General features: G+C 38.9%; 1 protein-coding gene across 1 annotated transcript; it reads right to left on the bottom strand.

Moving 5' to 3' along the window:
- Positions 1-219: 219 nt before the first annotated feature.
- On the bottom strand, positions 220-1,149 carry LOC131830450 (olfactory receptor 9A1-like). The gene has a single exon (XM_059172682.1). It carries the CDS (start codon positions 1,147-1,149, stop codon positions 220-222), a length of 930 nt encoding a protein of 309 aa, XP_059028665.1.
- Positions 1,150-18,675: the final 17,526 nt, after the last annotated feature.

The raw sequence follows: 18,675 nt of genomic DNA, 5'->3' as shown, positions 1-18,675 counted from the left end.
AACAAATATATCTGATTGAAAAATAATAATGAGATCTCCCATGCAGGAATCATCTGATTATAAGTTAGAGCACAATCAGTGTCTTAAAATTTCCTTGTACATCAAAAACCACTTGGTGTTGAAAATGATCATTTCAGATTGCATTATTGCTTTCAGATTACTCCAGTTCATGATGATGAGTCCATGATTGTCCTTAGGACATAGCTACCCCTTGAGGATTTAACAGCAGCGTTTCATGACATCTTGAAAGGCCTTTATAAATTTGTCATTCCTGAGGGTGAAGATGAATGGGTTCAGAAAAGGGGTCACCACTAAAACCATCAGTGATGCTACCCTGTTGTACTCAGCTGCCTGTGTTTGCTTGGGTTTCACATACAGGAACAAGCAGGTGCCATAGCCGATCACAACAAAGGTGAAGTGGGATGCACAGGTAGAGAAGGCTTTCCTCTGACCAGAGGCTGAGGGGATCTTGAGGATGGTGGAGACGATGTAGGTGTAGGAGATGATTGTAGGGATCAAAGAACCAACAATAATGAATACAGCCATTAAAAAAAGAATAAACTCTGTGAAAAGGCTGTCATCACAGGATAATTTGAGCAGTTGCCCTCGGTCACATAAAAAATGATCTACCACATTTGATTTGCAGAAGGTAAGCTGAAATGTGGCGTAGACGGGCCAGATTTGAAATAGGAACCCAAACACCCATGACACAATGACCACCCAGATGCAGGTGTGGCTGTTCATAATGATGTTGTACCTCAGGGGGTTACAGATAGCCACATAACGGTCCACAGCCATCGCTCCCATTAATACCAACTCTGACGTACCCAAAGAAAGGTACAAATATAATTGTGCACTACATGCTGTCAAAGATATTGCCTGCATCCCAGGAAGCAGTAACCCCCAGAGCATCAAGGGGACAGCAACTGATGTGATCAGGATCTCTAGAACAGAGAGGTGGCCAAGGAAGAAATACATGGGGGACTGCAGGCGTTTATCAACACAGACAATCACAATGATGAGCATGTTCCCCATGACTGTCACTGAGTAGAAGAGGAAGAAGGTAGTAAATAAGGTATGGCGTAATTCTGGGGAGCCAGGGGAGCCTAAGGGATAGAATTCAGTGGCACTAGAGTGACTCCCCAACATTTAGTTCTGAGCTGTTGTTCCTTGTGAAATCTAAAGAGTAAAAAAAGAGATCACAGGGCTTCTGATCCAAAATAAAAACAGACTCAGGCAGAGAAAATATTCCCCTCCTGTTCACAGACTCCAGAACATGACTAGGAAGGGTTCAGATTCTATTGTCCCCTTTACATGATCACTGCTAAACTTTTCTTTTATTTTTTTAAGATTTTATTTATTTATTTGTTTGTTTGTTTGTTTATTTTTTTTTATTTTCAGCATAACAGTATTCATTGTTTTTAGAATAATCATTATATAAGAAGAAAATTAAATCTAGCCAAGAAGATGAGCCCAGCTGCTAATGGCATATAGGCACATAGGCAAGACAGATAGCCCCCTGCCCAGTATACCACCTGCATCTCTCAATCCACAGGTCTTCCAGCCTTCCACTGTGCTGTGAGTAGCCACCCTGTCACCTTCCTGACCAGTGCATTCCTTTTTACCACTAACTCCCTTCCATCTTGAATGTCCTAAACTATGTGGTCCACCAAATATATTCTGTCTGTGAGTCCTGCTCCAGAATCACACACTGTAGAAAAGACTTCCTGCCCAATCCTGCCCAGAGCTGGCACGTGTTTTACTTTGTTTCTTCATGACATAGGGTCTATTTGCATTACATCCATTTGAAAACTTTTCTTTTCCTTCTGTCTTCATTTGTGTTACAGCTAGGCATGGGTATGGACAACTCTTTGAGGACTTTCTGTAAGATCTTGAGGGCAAGGACTGAGTATTTCAGGTCAGCTAGCTGCTGGAGTGAATTACCACTTTCTTCCTCCCTATTTTTGGGAGGGGCTTTGCGCCCTGCTTTTCTCCCTCATAAATGTGACTTCTCATAGGCGACAGACTAACCAGCACCTGGGCTTAATCCGTCAGGGGCCTCACTCTTCTAACCCTAATACCAAAAATCCACCAGACTGACAGAGGAGGGACTCGAGGAGGGCACAGGTGGAACTGCCATCCTAAACCTCCACTTGTCCCACACTACGTCATGTTGAGACTGGCAGACAAGAGGCTAAAGGTCCAATTTCAACATCACCCTTTTGTGAGGCTCAAAACCCTGGATCCAGCAGAGTGTCAAAGCCACCAAATGTGATCTCTGGACTCGGCCCAAGACCTACATATAAGTGTAGGGCTTTATCTAACAGAAAGTAAGGAGAGTCTCCCCAGAGCCAACAAATAGATTTTTCCTCCAAACTCATATGAAAAAGATTTAGCTGTCACTAAAATAAAATAGACCGAAGGACCTAAGCCCCTTAGGGTTTCTGGGATCCATCCCTCACTTCCTTCAGGTCTTTGCTCAAAGGCTTAAATTCAGGGAGTTTTTCCACATGATCCTTTCTAAAAGAATACAGTCCAGCTTTTACTCTCCAGCAGCTCACCAGGATCTATTCATCTTTGCTCTCCTTACTAAAATTGTGTTTTTACTTTTTGTTTATTTTCTGTCTCCTATTTTACAATGTAAGCAACCATGAAAGCAGAAACTTTGTCATGCCTACTGTTGGACATTCGGTTAATATTTTTAAATGAATAAATTAATTAGTCAATCAAGGGATAAATCTGTGAACAAAGCTTATCCAATCCTGGCTTTGACCAATTTTTGAAGGAAATTCTGCTTCTCCTCCCTTCAGTCTTCACTAAAATGCTGCCCTATTGATATGCAGCCCTCTCTGCATATCAGAGAGGAGATGACAACTGGGTAGCCAGGATCAAGATCAGACTTACTAGGAGAGATGTACTCTCACTCTCCAACCTCATTCTCTCACTCTCACATCCTCATGCTCTCACCCTCATATTCTCATTCCCTCACTCAGTAGTCTCTTTGCATAATTTTTGTTTAGCCGGGACCAGATGCAAGGAAAGGATACAGGAGTGTCCTGACAAGAGCAAGGGTCTGTGCCTATGAGTCAGGGAAGAGTTGCATTTGCTCTCTGCTGTTCAGGGCAGATTTGAAGATGAGCCCAACCACTCTGCTGTCCCCTTCACCACTCTTCAGGCTGTAGGTGTCCTTATTCTAGAGAGCAGCCAGGCCCAGAACTTCCTGTGCCAATCCCCTCTTATCCTCTCCTTCATAAAGGGGAACCCTGACAGACACTCACCTCCAAAGAAAGAGACTAAACTTGAATGTTCTACAGCTCTCCAGGGATCAGCCCAGACTATTTCCTGCCAGACTAGTGCTGAGCATGCTCTGTGGGCCAGAGCAAGCTACTGCTGTCCTCACTCTCAATGCAAGAGAAAACTGTTTTCATATGAGTACATAGGGGAAAGTCCAGTAATAACAGTGTTGTGGAAGCCCAATTATCTCTCCCTCTGACTTTTTTCTCCCTCTTTTCTTCTCTTCATTGTCCCCAAGGAGACTTTTACACTGAGGAACTAAATCTATTCAACTTGAGAGAAACCCTAGGGATGCAGTCAAGGGAAAGCCAGAAAAACTTCTCCCCTGAGGCTAATTCAATTTTAGAACTTTTGAAACTTTATTTTTTCTTTAATGGCCAAACTTGAAATCTCCCTTGTCAGGAGTTTCTCAGCCCCTTGGCAGCCTTCTTCCCAAGTCCCAAGTTCTTGTTACCACAAAACAATTGAAACCAGCCCCTGATCTCTTCCTGTGCATCTCCCTGATTTGGCCCTACAGAGCCTAGGTACCCCCAAGTGGAAGACACCACAAACAATTCCAAGACATATATCAAAAATCAACACACCAGAGATGAGCAATGATGTGAGCAAAATGGCAAAGTCAGTCCTTCCTTATCAGCTACTTTAAATGTAAATGGTTCAAACTCTTCAGTCAAAATGCAGACATTGGCAGGATGAGTTGTTGTTGTTTTTTTTTAATGAGCCAACTATTCATGCTGTCAACATGAAAGTCATTTTACATCAAAAGACACAAATAGGTTGGGAATGAACAGATAGAAGATATTCCATACAAGTACCAACAAAAGAGAGCCAAAGTGACTATAGTAATGTCAGACAATATAGACTTTGAGTCAAAAACTGTTAAGAGACAAAAGATATTATATATTAATAAAAAGATCAATTCATCAAAAAACACAATGATTATAATAATATATGTTTCAAACAATAAAGCCCCACAATATACGTAAGAAATATTAACAGAACTGAAGGAAGAACTTCAATACCCCACTTTCAATAAAACATCTAAACAGAAGACAGTAAGGAAATAACTTGAAAAACAGAATAAACTTACTAGGTCTAACAGTTCACACTACCCAATAAAAGAATAGTATATATTCTTCTCAAATGCACACAGAACATTTTCCAAGATAAGTCATATGTTAGACCAGAAGTCTCAATAGGGTTACAAAGACTGTAATCATACAAAGCATTTTTTTTCTGACTATAATCAACAAAACTAAAAATCAAAACAGAAAGAAAACCATTAAATTCATAAATATATGTAAATTAAACAGCATACTCTTAACCAATGAGTCAAAGAAGAAATTAGAATATACTAAGAGATAAATGAAAATAAAAATACAACATACTAAAGTATATGGGATGCAGCAAAGCTAGTGCTAAGAGGGAACTTGATATCTGTAAATACCTACTTTTAAAAAAGCATAAAGATCCCAAATGAGTATTTTACACATTATGGCATTAGGAAAAGAAGAGAAACTAAAACCAAAACTAGAATAAGGACATAAAAATTCAAGAAAAGATAAATAAAATAAGAGATAGAAAAGCAATAAGGCAAATCAATAAGATCAGATGTTGGTTATTGACCAAGAATGACAAAATTGACAAACTTTAGATAGATTGACCAAAATAAAGAGAGAGAGAGAGAGAGAGAGAGAAGACTCAAATTACTAGAACCAGAAGAGAAAAGACATCATTATCTTTTTCACAGAAATAAAAATGAGTATAAGAGAATACTATGAACAACTATATATAACATACTAGATAATCTGGATGAAATAGATAAATTCCTAGAAACACACAACCTACTAAGACTGATTCATTATGAAAGAGAAAACCTGAAAAGACCTACAACAAGTAAAGAGATTACATTGGTAACTAAAAACCATCCCCAAAGTGTTCAGAACCAGATGGTTTACTGGTAGATTCTACCAAACACTTCAGAAGAATTAACACCAACCCTTCTCAAACACCTCCAACAAATAGAAGAAACTTTCTAACTCACTGTATGAGACCAGTATTATCCTAATACCAAAGTCATATAAAGACAACACAAGAAAATAAAATAAGAGACCAATATGAATATAGATGCAAAAATCTTCAACACAACACTAGCCAACTGAATGCAAAAGCATATTAAAGGATTATATAGTATGACCACATATGCTTTATCCCAGGAATGAAACAGAAGTTCAACATAAGAAAATCAAGGAATGTAATACATCACATTAATAAAATGAAGAATTAATGAAATAAAAATTAGAATAGTAATAGAGTGAATAGAATGAAGGAGGGAAATCACACTATCATCTCAATAGACACAGAAAAGGCATTTTTTAAAAGATTTTATTTATTTATTTGACAGACAGAGATCACAAGTAGGCAGAGAAGCAGGCAGAGAGAGAGAGAGGAGGAAGCAGGCTCCCCGCTGAGCAGAGAGCCCAATGCGGGGCTCAATCCCAGGACCCTGGGACCATGACCTGAGCCAAAGGCAGAGGCTTTAACACACTGAGCCACCCAGGTGCCCCAGAAAAGGCATTTTAACAGGGAGGAGTCAAGATGGTGGAGAAGTAGCAGGATGAGACTACATCAGGTAGCAGGAGATCAGCTAGATAGCTTATCAAACCTACATTTGATAAGCTATTTGAACACCTACAAATCCAACAGGAGATCAAAGAGAAGAACAGCAATTCTAGAAACAGAAAATCAACCACTTTCTGAAAGGTAGGACCGGCGGAGAAGTAACTCCAGGAAGATAGACTGCAGGGAGAGGGACTGGCTCCTGGCAAGCGGCAGAGCAACGGAGCACAAAATTGGGACTTTTAAAAGTCTGTTCCACAGAGGGACACCACTCTAGAGGCTAAACCAGGGTGAAGCCCACGCGGGGTCAGCGTGGCCCCAGGTCCCGCAGCGTCACAGAAGGATCAGGGGTGTCTGAGTGTCACAGAGCTTGCAGGTATTAGAATGGGGAAGCCGGCTACAGAGACAGAACCAAGGAGTGAGCTCTCAGCTCAGGGTTACCTTGAAGCGGTCGCAGCCTGGGTAAGCTCAGAGCGCATCCGCAGGCCAGGGAGACAAGAGTTATAGGGCGCTGTTCTCTGAGGGCGCACTGAGGAGTGGGGCCCTGAGCTCTCGGCTCCTCCGGGCCGGAGACTGGGAGGCCGCCATTTTCATTCCCGTCCTCCAGAACTCTACGGAAAGCATTCAGGGGACAAAAGCTCCCAAAAGCGAACCCGAGCAAATTACTTAGCCCAGCCTCGGGCTGAGATTACAATTCGGCCTCGGGCAAAGACACTTGAGAATCACTACAATAGGTCCCTCACCCAGAAGATCAACAAGAAATCCAGCCACGCCCAAGTTCACTTACCAAGGAGAACAGTGGAATTCCAGAGGAGGAGAAAGCAAAGCATGGAATTCATGGCTTTCTCCCCATGACTCTTTAGTCTCGCAGTTAATTATTTTTTTTAATTTTATTTTTTTTCTTCTGCTAAATCTTTTTTTTAAACTTTTACCCTTTCCTCTTTTAACGTTTTTAAACTAGTTTTGTCTTAGCTATAACTTTCATTAAAAATAATAATAATAATAATAATGTTTTTTGAAACTTCATTATTATAGTCATATTTTATCCTTCATTGTATCTAACTTTATTTTGGTATACACATAGGGTTTTTTCTTCTAAAAAATTTGGGGTACAACTTCTTCTAATAGATCAAAATATACCCTAAATCTAGCTCCAGGCTTATTCTAGTCTCCAGCCCAAGCAAATTCTCTCCACTTTCTCTTTATTTTCCCAACCAACTTACTTTATCATCTCCTTTTTTAGAAATTTGAAAAAAAATTTTTTTCACCTTGTAGGCATATTCCATACCTTCATCATGTTTACCCTTATATATGTTTTTCATTCTTTAAAATTTTGGAAGGTAGTTTCTTCTAAAAGACAAAAATACTCCCCCAATTAAGTGGGTGACCCTGTTCTCATCACCAATCTAATATATTTTTTCTTTTTTCTTTTTTATATTTTTTATTTGTTTTCTTTTTTTCTTTTATTTTTTTTCTGAACTTCTTTTTATCCCCTTTCTCCCTCCCACAATATGGGGTCTCTTCTGATTTGGTTAAAGCACATTTTCCTGAGGTCTTTGCCACCCTTTTAGTATTTTATTTGTTCCTTCATATATTCTTATCCAGACAAAATAAAAAGACAGAAAAACTCATGACAAAAACAAACAAACAAACAAACAAGAGGCAGTACCAAAGGCTAGGGACATAATCTATACGGACATTGGTAATATGTCAGATCAAGCATTCAGAATGACAATTCTCAAGGTTCTAGCCAGGCTCAAAAAAGGCATGGAAGATATTAGAGAAACCCTCTCTGGAGAGATAAAAGCCCTTTCTGGAGAAATAAAAGAATTAAAATCTAACCAAGTTGAAATTTAAAAAGCTATTAATGAGGTGCAATAAAAAATGGAGGTTCTAACTGCTAGGATAAAAGAGGCAGAAGAAAGAATTAGTGATATAGAAGACCAAGTGACAGAGAATAAAGAAGCTGAGCAAAAGAGAGACAAACAAATACTGGACCATGAGGCGAGAATTTGAGAGATAAGTGATACCATAAGATGAAACAACATTAGAATAATTGGGATTCCAGATGAAGGAGAAAGAGAGAGGGGAGAAGAAGATATATTGGAGAGAATTATTGTAGAGAATTTCCTTAATATGGCAAAGGGAACAAGCATCAAAATCCAGGAGGTGCAGAGAATCCCCTTCAAAATCAGTAAGAATGGGTCCACACCCGGTCATCTAATACTAAAGTTTACAAATCTTAGCAAGAAAGAGAAAATCCTGAAAGCAGCCCGGGAAAAGAAGTCTATAACATACAATGGCAAAAATATTAGATTGGCAAAAGACTTATCCATAGAGACCTGGCAGGCCAGAAAGAACTGGCATGATATATTCAGAGCACTAAACGACAAAAACATGCAGCCAAGAATACTATATTTAGCTAGGCTATCACTGAAAATAGAAGAAGAGATAAAAGCTTCCAGGACAAACAAAAACTGAAAGAATTTGCAAACACCAAACCAGCTCTACAGGAAATATTGAAAGGGGTCCTCTAAGCAAAGAGAGACCCTAAAAGTAGTAGATCAGAAAGGAACAAAGACAATATACAGTAACACAGTCACCTTACAGGCAATGAAATGGCACTAAATTCATATCTTTCAATAGTTACCCTGAGGTAAATGGGCTAAATGCCCCAATCAAAAGACACAGGGTATCAGAATGGATTAAAAAAACAAAACCCGGGGCGCCTGGGTGGCTCAGTGGATTAAGCCACTGCCTTCGGCTCAGGTCATGATCTCAGTGTCCTGGGATCAAGCCCCGCATCGAGCTCTCTGCTCAGCAGAGAGCCTGCTTCCCCCTCTGTCTCTGCCTGCCTCTCTGCCTACTTGTGATCTCTCTCTCTGTCAAATAAAATAAATAAAAATCTTTAAAAAAAAAAAAACATCTATATGCTGACTACAAGAAACTCATTTTAAACCTGAAGACACCTCCAAATTTAAAGTGATGGGAGGAAAACAATTTACCATGCTAATGGACGTCAGAAGAAAGCTGGGGTGGCAATCCTTATATCAGATCAATTCGATTTTAAGCCAAAGACTATAATAAGAGATGAGGAAGGACACTCTGCCATACTCAAAAGGTCTGTCCAACAAGAAGATCTAACAATTTTAAATTTCTATGCCCCTAATGTGGGAGCAGCCAACTATATAACCCAATTAATAACAAAATCAAAGAAACACTTCGACAATAATACAATATTAGTAGGGGACCTTAACACTCCTCTCACTGAAATAGACAGATCATCCAAGCAAAAGATCAACAAGGAGTATTATGCCTCCATCAGAAAGGACGAATACCCAACTTTTGTAGCAACATGAACGGGACTGGAAGGGATTATGCTGAGTGAAATAAGTCAAGCAGAGAGAGTCAATTATCATATGGTTTCACTTATTTGTGGAGCATAACAAATAGCATGGAGGATATGGGGAGATGAGAGGAGAAGGGAGTTGAGGGAAAAGTTGCCTCAGCAACTTCTTCCTAGGAACATCACCAAAGGCAAGGGAAGCAAGGGCAAAAATAAACTATTGGGATTTCATGAAGATCAAAAGCTTTTGCACAGCAAAGGAAATAGTTAAGAAAACCAAAAGACAACTGACAAAATGGGAGAAGATATTTGCAAACGATGTATCAGATAAAGAGCTAGTATCCAAAATCCATAAAGAGCTTATCAAACTCAACACCCAAAGAACAAATAATCCAATCAAGAAGTGGGCAGAGGACATGAACAGACATTTCTGCAAAGAAGACATCCAGATGGCTAACAGAAACATAAAAAAGTGCTCTACATCACTGGGCATCAGGGAAATACAAATCAAAACCACAATGAGATACCACCTCACACCACTCAGAATGGCTGGAAATGACAGATGCTGGCAAGGATGCGGAGAAAGAGGAACCCTCCTACACTGTTGGTGGGAATGCAAGCTAGCGCAACCACTCTGGAAAACAGCATGGAAGTTCCTCATAAAGTTGAAAATAGAGCTACCCTATGACCCACCAATTGCACTACTGGGTATTTATCCTAAAGATACAAATGTAGTAATCTGAAGGGGCACATGCACCCGAATGTTTATAGCAGCAATATCCATAATAGCCAAACTATGGAAAGAACCTAGATATCCATCAACAGGGGAATGGATAAAGAAGAGGTGGTATATATATATACAATGGAATACTATGCAGCCATCAAAAGAAATGAAATCTTGCCATTTGTGATGACATGGATGGAACTAGAGAAATGATGCCTAGAGAAATAAGTCAATTAGAGAAAGACAACTATCATATGATCTCCCTGATACGAGAAGTGAAGAAGCAACGTGGGGGTTTGTGGGGGTAGGAAAAGAATAAATGAAACAAGATGGGATCAGGAGGGAGACAAACCCTAAGAGACTCTTAATCTAACAAAACAAAAACTGAGGGTTGCTGGGGGGAGGGGGTGTCGGAAGAGGGTGGTGGGGTAATAGACATTGAGGAGAGTATGTGCTATGGTGAGTACTGTGAAGTGTGTAAACCTGACGATTCACAGACCTGTACCCCTGGGGCTAAAAATACATTATATGTTTATGAAAAATAAAATTTTAATTAAAAAAAAGAAATAAATAAAATATTTTAAAAAAATTTAAAAAAAGAAAAGGCATTTAACAAACTCAACATCCTTTGATGATCAAAAGATTCAGAATAGTAGGAACAGAGGGAACTTCCTCAACAGGATAAAAGGTATTCATGAAAAACTCAAAACTAATATACTCAATGGTGAAAAATTGAACGTCTTCCCACTAATATCAGGAATATCTGATCAAAAATGATCACTTCCACTACTGCTAGCCAATATTGTACTAGAAATTCTGGCCACAGCAATTAGGAGAAAAAGAAAAAGGAAGGAAGGAAAGAAAGAAGGAATGGAAGGGTAGAGGGAAGGAAGGAAGGGAGGAAATTAAAAGCATTCAAATCAGAAAGGAGGAAGTAAATCTATATTCACGGATGACATAATCCTATATATGGAAAATCCCAAAGAATCTCCCAAGAAAGCTCCTATAGCTAATAAATGAATTCCACATAGTTAAAGCGTTCATTGCTTTTCTATACAACAGCATGGAACAATCAGAAAAGAAAATTAAGAAAACAATTCCTTTTACAATAACACCCAACGAATGAAATACCTATTACCTAAAATACAACTTAACAAAGTAGGTGAAAGACTTGGACACTGAAAACTAAAACATTGCTGAAAGAAATTCATGCAGGCTATTATATGAATGAGCAAAAGATGGCTTCTGTTTATTGGTCCCTAGATTGTTGACTTGTTCACTGCAGACTGAGACCTGACCTGTTAGCTTAACAGCCCACCAGCATCAAACTTAAACTTTTATATATCTAATTATTTTTTAATATTGTATTTATTTATTTATTTGACAGAGAGAGAGAGAGATCACAGGTAGACAGAGAAGGAGGGGGAAGCAGGCTCCCTGCTGAGCAGAAAGCCCGATATGGGGCTTGATCCCAGAACCCTGAGATCATGACCTGAGCTGAAGGCAGAGGTTTAACCCACTGAGCCACCCAGGTGCCCTCTAACTATTTTTAAATAGCCCAAAATAAGCAGATTTTTAGCCATTTTGAGCTTGCCTGCTCTGCGTATGTCCTTCAGGGTTGTATGGTAATATGGCCTTGTCCACTTTGTGTTATACTCTCCCTTTTTTGCTGTCTTTCCTGCAGATACCCTGATACTCTCTCTGCTCATTGAACAAGTTTTGTTCTCTCCTCCTGCCTCAGGGCCTTTGAACATAATATTCTTTTCTTTTCAAAAATGTTTTTCCCCTTTCCACCCACCTTTCCCAGTTAACCTTTAGTCATCCTTCAGCCCCTACTCAAAGGTGACTTATTCAGGAATGCTTTCCCTGAAACATGTGAAATACTCTCATTTCACACATTTCCTTTTTATCATGGCATTTTTCACAATTTGTAATTGTGTGTGTGTGTTCAGTTTGTTGCTATTATTTTTCAGCAACAGTCCTCAACAGGGAAGAAATCATTTTCTTTTTTCTCACTGTTAAAATGGCATGCATTACGGGCACCATTAAATAGGGGTGCCTGGCTGGCCTGGTTTGTAGAGCATGTGACTCTTGATCTTGGGGCTGTGAGTTCAAGTCCCACATTGGGTGTAGAGCCAGCTTAAATAAAAATAAATATTTATATCTATGTATCTTTGCTTCTCTTTAATTGTAAATGAAATTGAGTATATTTTCACAGTTTTTAAAGTCTTTTGTATTTGTTTCTCAAAAAACTCCCCCCTCATATACTTGCTATTGTTTTATTGGCTTGTTGGCTCTCCCTTTATGATTTTTAACACATTTTCATATACAAAGAAGTAAATATACTGTTTTACTCTCATACATATTAGGAATATCTTTACTAATTTGCTCTTTGCCTTTGATTATGTTTTGCCATGAAATAATTTTTTTAATTTTAAATTCAATTAGCCAACATATAATATTTCTTTTATGCACAGCTCTCAAGTTTTGTGCTATTTGCAAAGTCCTGCTCCAGGGTTACTTTCTTCTGCTGTTGTGAAATGTTTCCTCTTGTATTGTTTTTTTTATGCTATGGGTGATCTTTGCTGTTTCTTTTCCTTAGTTTTTCAGTTTTTTTTTTCCAATAAACTTTGCTACTTTTATAAACAGAGATAAGCAATTTTAAACTTTCTTATGTAAAGGAGATCCTACAAAGTTTACTGCCAAAATGTATGACTTTTGTTCAATATAACATACATTCAATCTATTTTATTTCTTGCCCAATTGAGTTACTATATCATGACAAATTCTAAAAATGTGTTAACTTTTCCTGAAGGAGTACTTTAATTTTGACCAATATAAATTAAGAAAATCTTTGAAATGTAGGGTAGACAATACTTAATATTAGTGAATATGAGGCTGAATGACTTACTCAAGGTCACATAGAAATTTACTAGCAAAACAGTTTTAGTGACCAGAGTCTCCTGATTCCTAGTGTTCATTATGAATACAAAATACTGTTTTTGTAGAAGGTTTCTTGGGAATAAGGAATTGTCCTGGATGGTCTGTTAAAACCTACAAACCGAAATTATAAGACTCAAACATAAAAGGATATGTTTGATTTTTGGCACATAATAGATGCTCAGTAAATTTTATCCATATATCTTATTCTAGAGTAAACTCTACAGAAGGGGATAAAATATAAATTTGAAAATGGGAACATTGGTTGGGCTCCCTGGGTGGCTCAGTGGGTTGAGACTCTGCCTTCAGCCCAAGTCATGATCTCAGGGACCTAGGATCTCTGCTTGGTGGGGAAACTGCTGCCCCCTCTCTCTCTGCCTACCTCTCTGCCTACTTGTGATCTCTCTCTGTGTGTCAAACAAAATCTGTTAAAAAAAATTTTTTTTTAAAATAAAAAAAAAAAGAAAATGGGAACATTAGGGAAGGTATGTGCTATGGTGAGAAAAAAATAAATTAAAAAAAAAGAAAATGGGAAAAAAGAAAAATAGGTAAATTTACTTTATAATTTGAACATATGGAAAGACTCACTGTGATACAAAATCAAGAAACAAAATAAATGATAGATAAATTTGACCACATAAATATTTTTTATTGTTTAAATTTTGCTTTTCAAAATGACTCTTACCTAAGTCAAATGCAACAGACAGATCTGGAGAAAAAATTGATAAATTATAGCACAGATTAAAAGCTAATCTCCTTAACATATAAAGACCTCTTAGAATCAAGAAAATAGATTAAAACCTAATAGAAAAAAGTAAAAAATAGAAATAAATTGTCCTCAAAGATATACTAATGCCCCTTTAAAAATAATGTTAATCTTCACTTATTATAAGAGAAATCCACATTAAAATTACAATAAGATACCAGTTCTCACCTATAAGATGGGCAAAAGATGATTTGCTGGGAAGACTAAGGCAGAACAGAGAAAACTGCTTTTTCCGATGACCAGCTCCTCTAACGGCAGGTTCAAGGACACTCTCAGAGAGAAGGGGGGTGGGTATGTCCACCTACTACCCTGTGGCACTGGAGATAAGTTTTAAGGTACATTCTGCCGTACTAATAGGATATTGATTCTTTTGGGTTATGTCTTATTATAACATTCCCAAGAACACACAAAAAAGGAAGAAAGATTGATGGTGATATGCATGTAAATATAATATATAGAAGCCTATCACTGACAAACAGGCTTAGATAGACAGGATCACTGCATCCCAAATAGGGATGAAAAGAAACATAGGCTTTCCCCTCTACCCTCACCCTTTTTCTGGCTCTGCCTCTGCAAAACCCACCACATGGAGTTGCTGGATTTCTTGTGGGTCTCTGTGTCTCAGAGACTAACCAGAAGGAAAAAAAGCAGCGGGGCTTGGTATCTGCCCCTGAACTCAACAAGCAGAAAGATACCTCCACCTTCCACTGGGAGTAGGGGAAGGAATAGGGAAACAGGTCAGGAGTGTGTAGGGGCAGTCTCTCCTCCTAGAAACCAGTGAGACAAGGAATACGTGTAAGCACTGTACTCATAATGTATCACACTTGATCCATGACCCACCCTTCCAGTTATATGTAGCCAATCTTCTGTATATACTCCCTCTGTGTTATCCCCACTCTGGACTACTTACTGTTTGCCAAAGGCTTACTTACCAAATGTTGTCCCTATCTCCCTGAATTCAGACTTCTTCTCATGCTGATTCTGACTACTGATATGCTCTCTTTTCCCATCTATGTCTATGAACATCCAATTAATACTTTAAGGACTGGCTCAAATGATTACTCTCTCAAGTGATCCATTCCTCCTCCTAGATGTGATCTGCTCCTTGTTGGGATTTCCTAAGCACTCCATATGCCTCCTCTAGAACCCAGCAGTTCAGCATTGCACAGTTTTTTGTGGATATGTCCTATCCCAATTATGCAGCTTTGAGTTCACAGTGCTTAATTCTGAGACAGGGTCCACCTTTAGAGTCTTCACAGAATTGGCTGCAGTATCTAACACATTGCATGTATTCAGTAAGTTTTTGTTAAAAGGGGAATAAATGTGTGTGTAAATCAATATGAATTCCCTAGGTTTTCTTTTCCAAAAAAGTGTTGCCAATTGAGAATCCAAATGTTCTTTGATACATGTATACATGTGCGTGACCTTCAAAAAGAGGTGATGTGAGAAACCAAACTGGTGGTTGCTGGAGGGGAAGTGGGCAAAGGATAGGTGAAACAGATAAAGGTAAAGGTGATTGAGGTAAAAACTTCCAATTATAAAAAGTCATGGAGATAAAAAGTACAGCATAGGAAATGCAGTGAATAATCCTGTGATAATATTGTACAGTAATAGTGACTACACTTATCATGGTGAGCACTGAGTAATGTATAGAATTGTTGAATCAATATGTTGTATACCTGAAACTAATGTAACATTGTATGTTAATTACACCTCAAAAAATTAAGTTACATCAAAAGTTTTATAAATAGGGGCCCCTGGGTTGCTCAGAGGGTTAAATCCTCTGCCTTCAGCTCAGGTCATAATCCCAAGGTCCTGGGATCGAGCCCCACATCAGGCTCTCTCCTTGGCAGGAAGCCTGCTTCCTCCTCTCTCTCTCTGCCTGCCTCTCTGCCTACTTGTGATCTCTCTGTGTCAAAAAAATAAATAAAATATTTTTTTTAAGTTTTATAAATAAAATACAGTTGAGATCGAAATTGATTTCCATAATTTGGGTAGCAAAAAAAAAGGTGATGTGCTTCTTAGGGATTTAATATCAAGTAATAATTTCAATTTATTGTATACTTATGTGTCAGATGTTTTACATTGGTTATCTCATTCAACCACTATAACAATCCTGTTCCTAAAATAGTATCTAATAGTATCTAACATTTATGCCATCTTTTAAGAACTAGATATGTAACATGTAATATATAATCTGCAGCTAGTCTGTGTGGGAACAGTAGAATTATCTGGATTTTAATAAATAAGGAAAGTGAAATAGAGGTTATATAACATAACCAAGATTCTCATAAGTTGTAAGTAATAAATCCAGGAGGCAAATGCCAGCAGCCTAACTCCATAGCCTGAGCCCTTAGTCACTAGTTATTATTATTGCTCTTTTTGGAATGACAAAACTGAGGTTTAGAGGGTTTAAATAATTTACCCCAGCAAACGGTTAATCATTTTTTTCTTTTTCTTTTTTTTTTTTAATGATCAGTTATCCAGCATATAGTACGTCACAAGCTTTTGATGTATTGTTCAACAATCCAACCACAGTGAGATACCACCTTACACCAGTTAGAATGACTGAAATTAACAAGGGAGGAAACAAGTGTTGGCGAGGATGTGGAAAAGGGGAACCCTCTTACACTGTTGGTGGGAATGCAAGCTGGTATAGCCACTCTGGAAAAGAGTATGGAGGTTCCTCAAGAAGTTAAAAATAGAGCTACACTATGACCCAGTGATTGTACTTCTAGGTATTTACCCCAAAGGTACAGATGTAGTGAAAAGAAGGGGCACATGCAGCCCAATGTTCATAGCAGCAATGTCCACAATAGCCGAACTGTGGAAGTAGATGAGATGCCCTTCAACAGCAAAATGGATAAAGAAGATGTGGTGCATATACACAATGGAATATTACTCAGCCATCAGAAAGGATGAATACCTACCATTTGCATCAACATGGATGGAACTGGAGGGGATTATGCTAAGTGAAATAAGTCAAGCAGAGAAAGACAATTATCATATGGGGGTTTTTTTGTTCTTGTTGTTATTTTATTTTTTCAGCGTAACAGTATTCATTATTTTTGCACCACACCCAGTGCTCCATGCAATCTGTGCTCCATGCAATCTGTGCCCTCTATAATACCCACCACCTGGTACCCCGACCTCCCAACCCCCGCCCCTTCAAAACCCTCAGATTGTTTTTCAGAGTCCATAGTCTCTCATGGTTCACCTCCCCTTCCAATTTCCCTCAACTCTCTTCTCCTCTCCATCTCCCTTTGTCCTCCATGCTATTTGTTATGCTCCACAAATAAGTGAAACCATATGATAATTGACTCTCTCTGCTTGACTTATTTCACTCAGCATAATCTCTTCCAGTCCCGTCCATGTTGCTACAAAAGTTGGGTATTCATCCTTTCTGATGGAGGCATAATACTCCATAGTGTATATGGACCACATCTTCCTTATCCCTTCGTCTGTTGAAGGGCATCTTGGTTCTTTCCACAGTTTGGCGACCGTGGCCATTGCTGCTATAAACATTGGGGTACAGATGGCCCTTCTTTTCGCTACATCTGTATCTTTGGGGTAAATACCCAGGAGTGCAATATGGCTTTACTCATATGTGGAACATAAGGAATGGAGGGAAGGACCACAGAAGAAGGGAAGGAAAACTGAATGGGAAGAAATCGGAGAGGGAGAAAAACCATGAGACACTCTAGGCTCTAGGAACCAAACTGTGGACGACAGAAGGAGGGAGGTGGGGGGATGAGGTGACCAGGTGATGAGCATTAAGGAGGGCACATGTTGGGATGAGCACAGGGTATTATATGCAACTAATGAATCACTGAACACTACAACAAAAACTTACACTGTACTATAAGCTCGCTAACTGAATGTAATTTTAAAAACTTAAAAAATAATTCCATCTCTAAATAAAGAAACTATGAAGTATAAATTACTTAATACATAAATAGATACATTAGAAGTCTCTTTGACATCTTCCCAACCACTCAGATCCACCAGCAATGAGTGTTGTGGGAAGAAGACATGGGGTAGAGGTGGCAAAAAGAATATAACTCAAGACTCCCAGGCCTTTGTAGTGCTAGTATTATCAGGACAGTGATAGTCCCTGGACCAGAGCTGGTTCCTGAACTGTTTGTTACTGTTCTGTGAAAAGAACATTACAAACCTGAAAGTAGATATTTAGAAACATTTACAGCAATCTGGCTTGGTATGAGATCCAGATGCAAATCCAAGGGTTGCTGCTGACTGATTTTGAACAAACCCATCCCTGAACTTCAGATGCCTTATTAGAATAAACATGGTCCTTTCAAGGCAGAGGCAAGGATTAAAGACCTGCCATGATTTGAAAGTTACAAAACCAGGGCAGTGAGGGTGTGAAGTAGAAGCGAGGCAAGGAATCACGAGAGACTATGGACTCTGAAAAACAATCTGAGGGGTTTGAAGTGGCAGGGGGTGGGAGGTTGCGGTACCAGGTGGTGGGTATTATAGAGGGCACGGATTGCATGGAGCACTGGGTGTGGTGAAAAAATAATGAATACTGTTTTTCTGAAAATAAATAAATTGAAAAAAATTAAAAAAAAAAAAAAAAAAGAAGCAAGGCAAGGAGAGACAGGAAGCAAAGCTATAGGGAGAGGTGTGAGACAAACCCACACATCAGAGCAGCCTACAGGAGAGTGAGAACAATGGGAGTTTATCTGGGTGGCTCCCGCTTCTCATTTCTCTTTGGTCAAGGCTCATGCCCCAGATTACAACCACTCTGAATTCATGAGGATACCATCTTCCTCTCAACAGGCACTCAGAAAGCCCAAACTAAGGCCTGAAAGCGTGCCTTTGTATACAAGTTTTTTAAAGTAGTGTGGCCACGTGGCGTGGATAGGCTCAGTTTATGGACGTGAGAGCTATTCATGCTCAGAGCTTCAGCCCGGCTTCCAGCCAGTTTGCAGAGCTCTGTGAAGGTGGTAGCAGTATGACCAAGAA

Source organism: Mustela lutreola, chromosome 4, assembly GCF_030435805.1.
Source record: "Mustela lutreola isolate mMusLut2 chromosome 4, mMusLut2.pri, whole genome shotgun sequence".
NCBI classification, from domain to species: Eukaryota; Metazoa; Chordata; class Mammalia; order Carnivora; family Mustelidae; genus Mustela; species Mustela lutreola.
The sequence above is the reverse complement of the archived record's forward strand: the minus strand, read 5'-3'. Positions and strand labels throughout refer to the sequence as shown.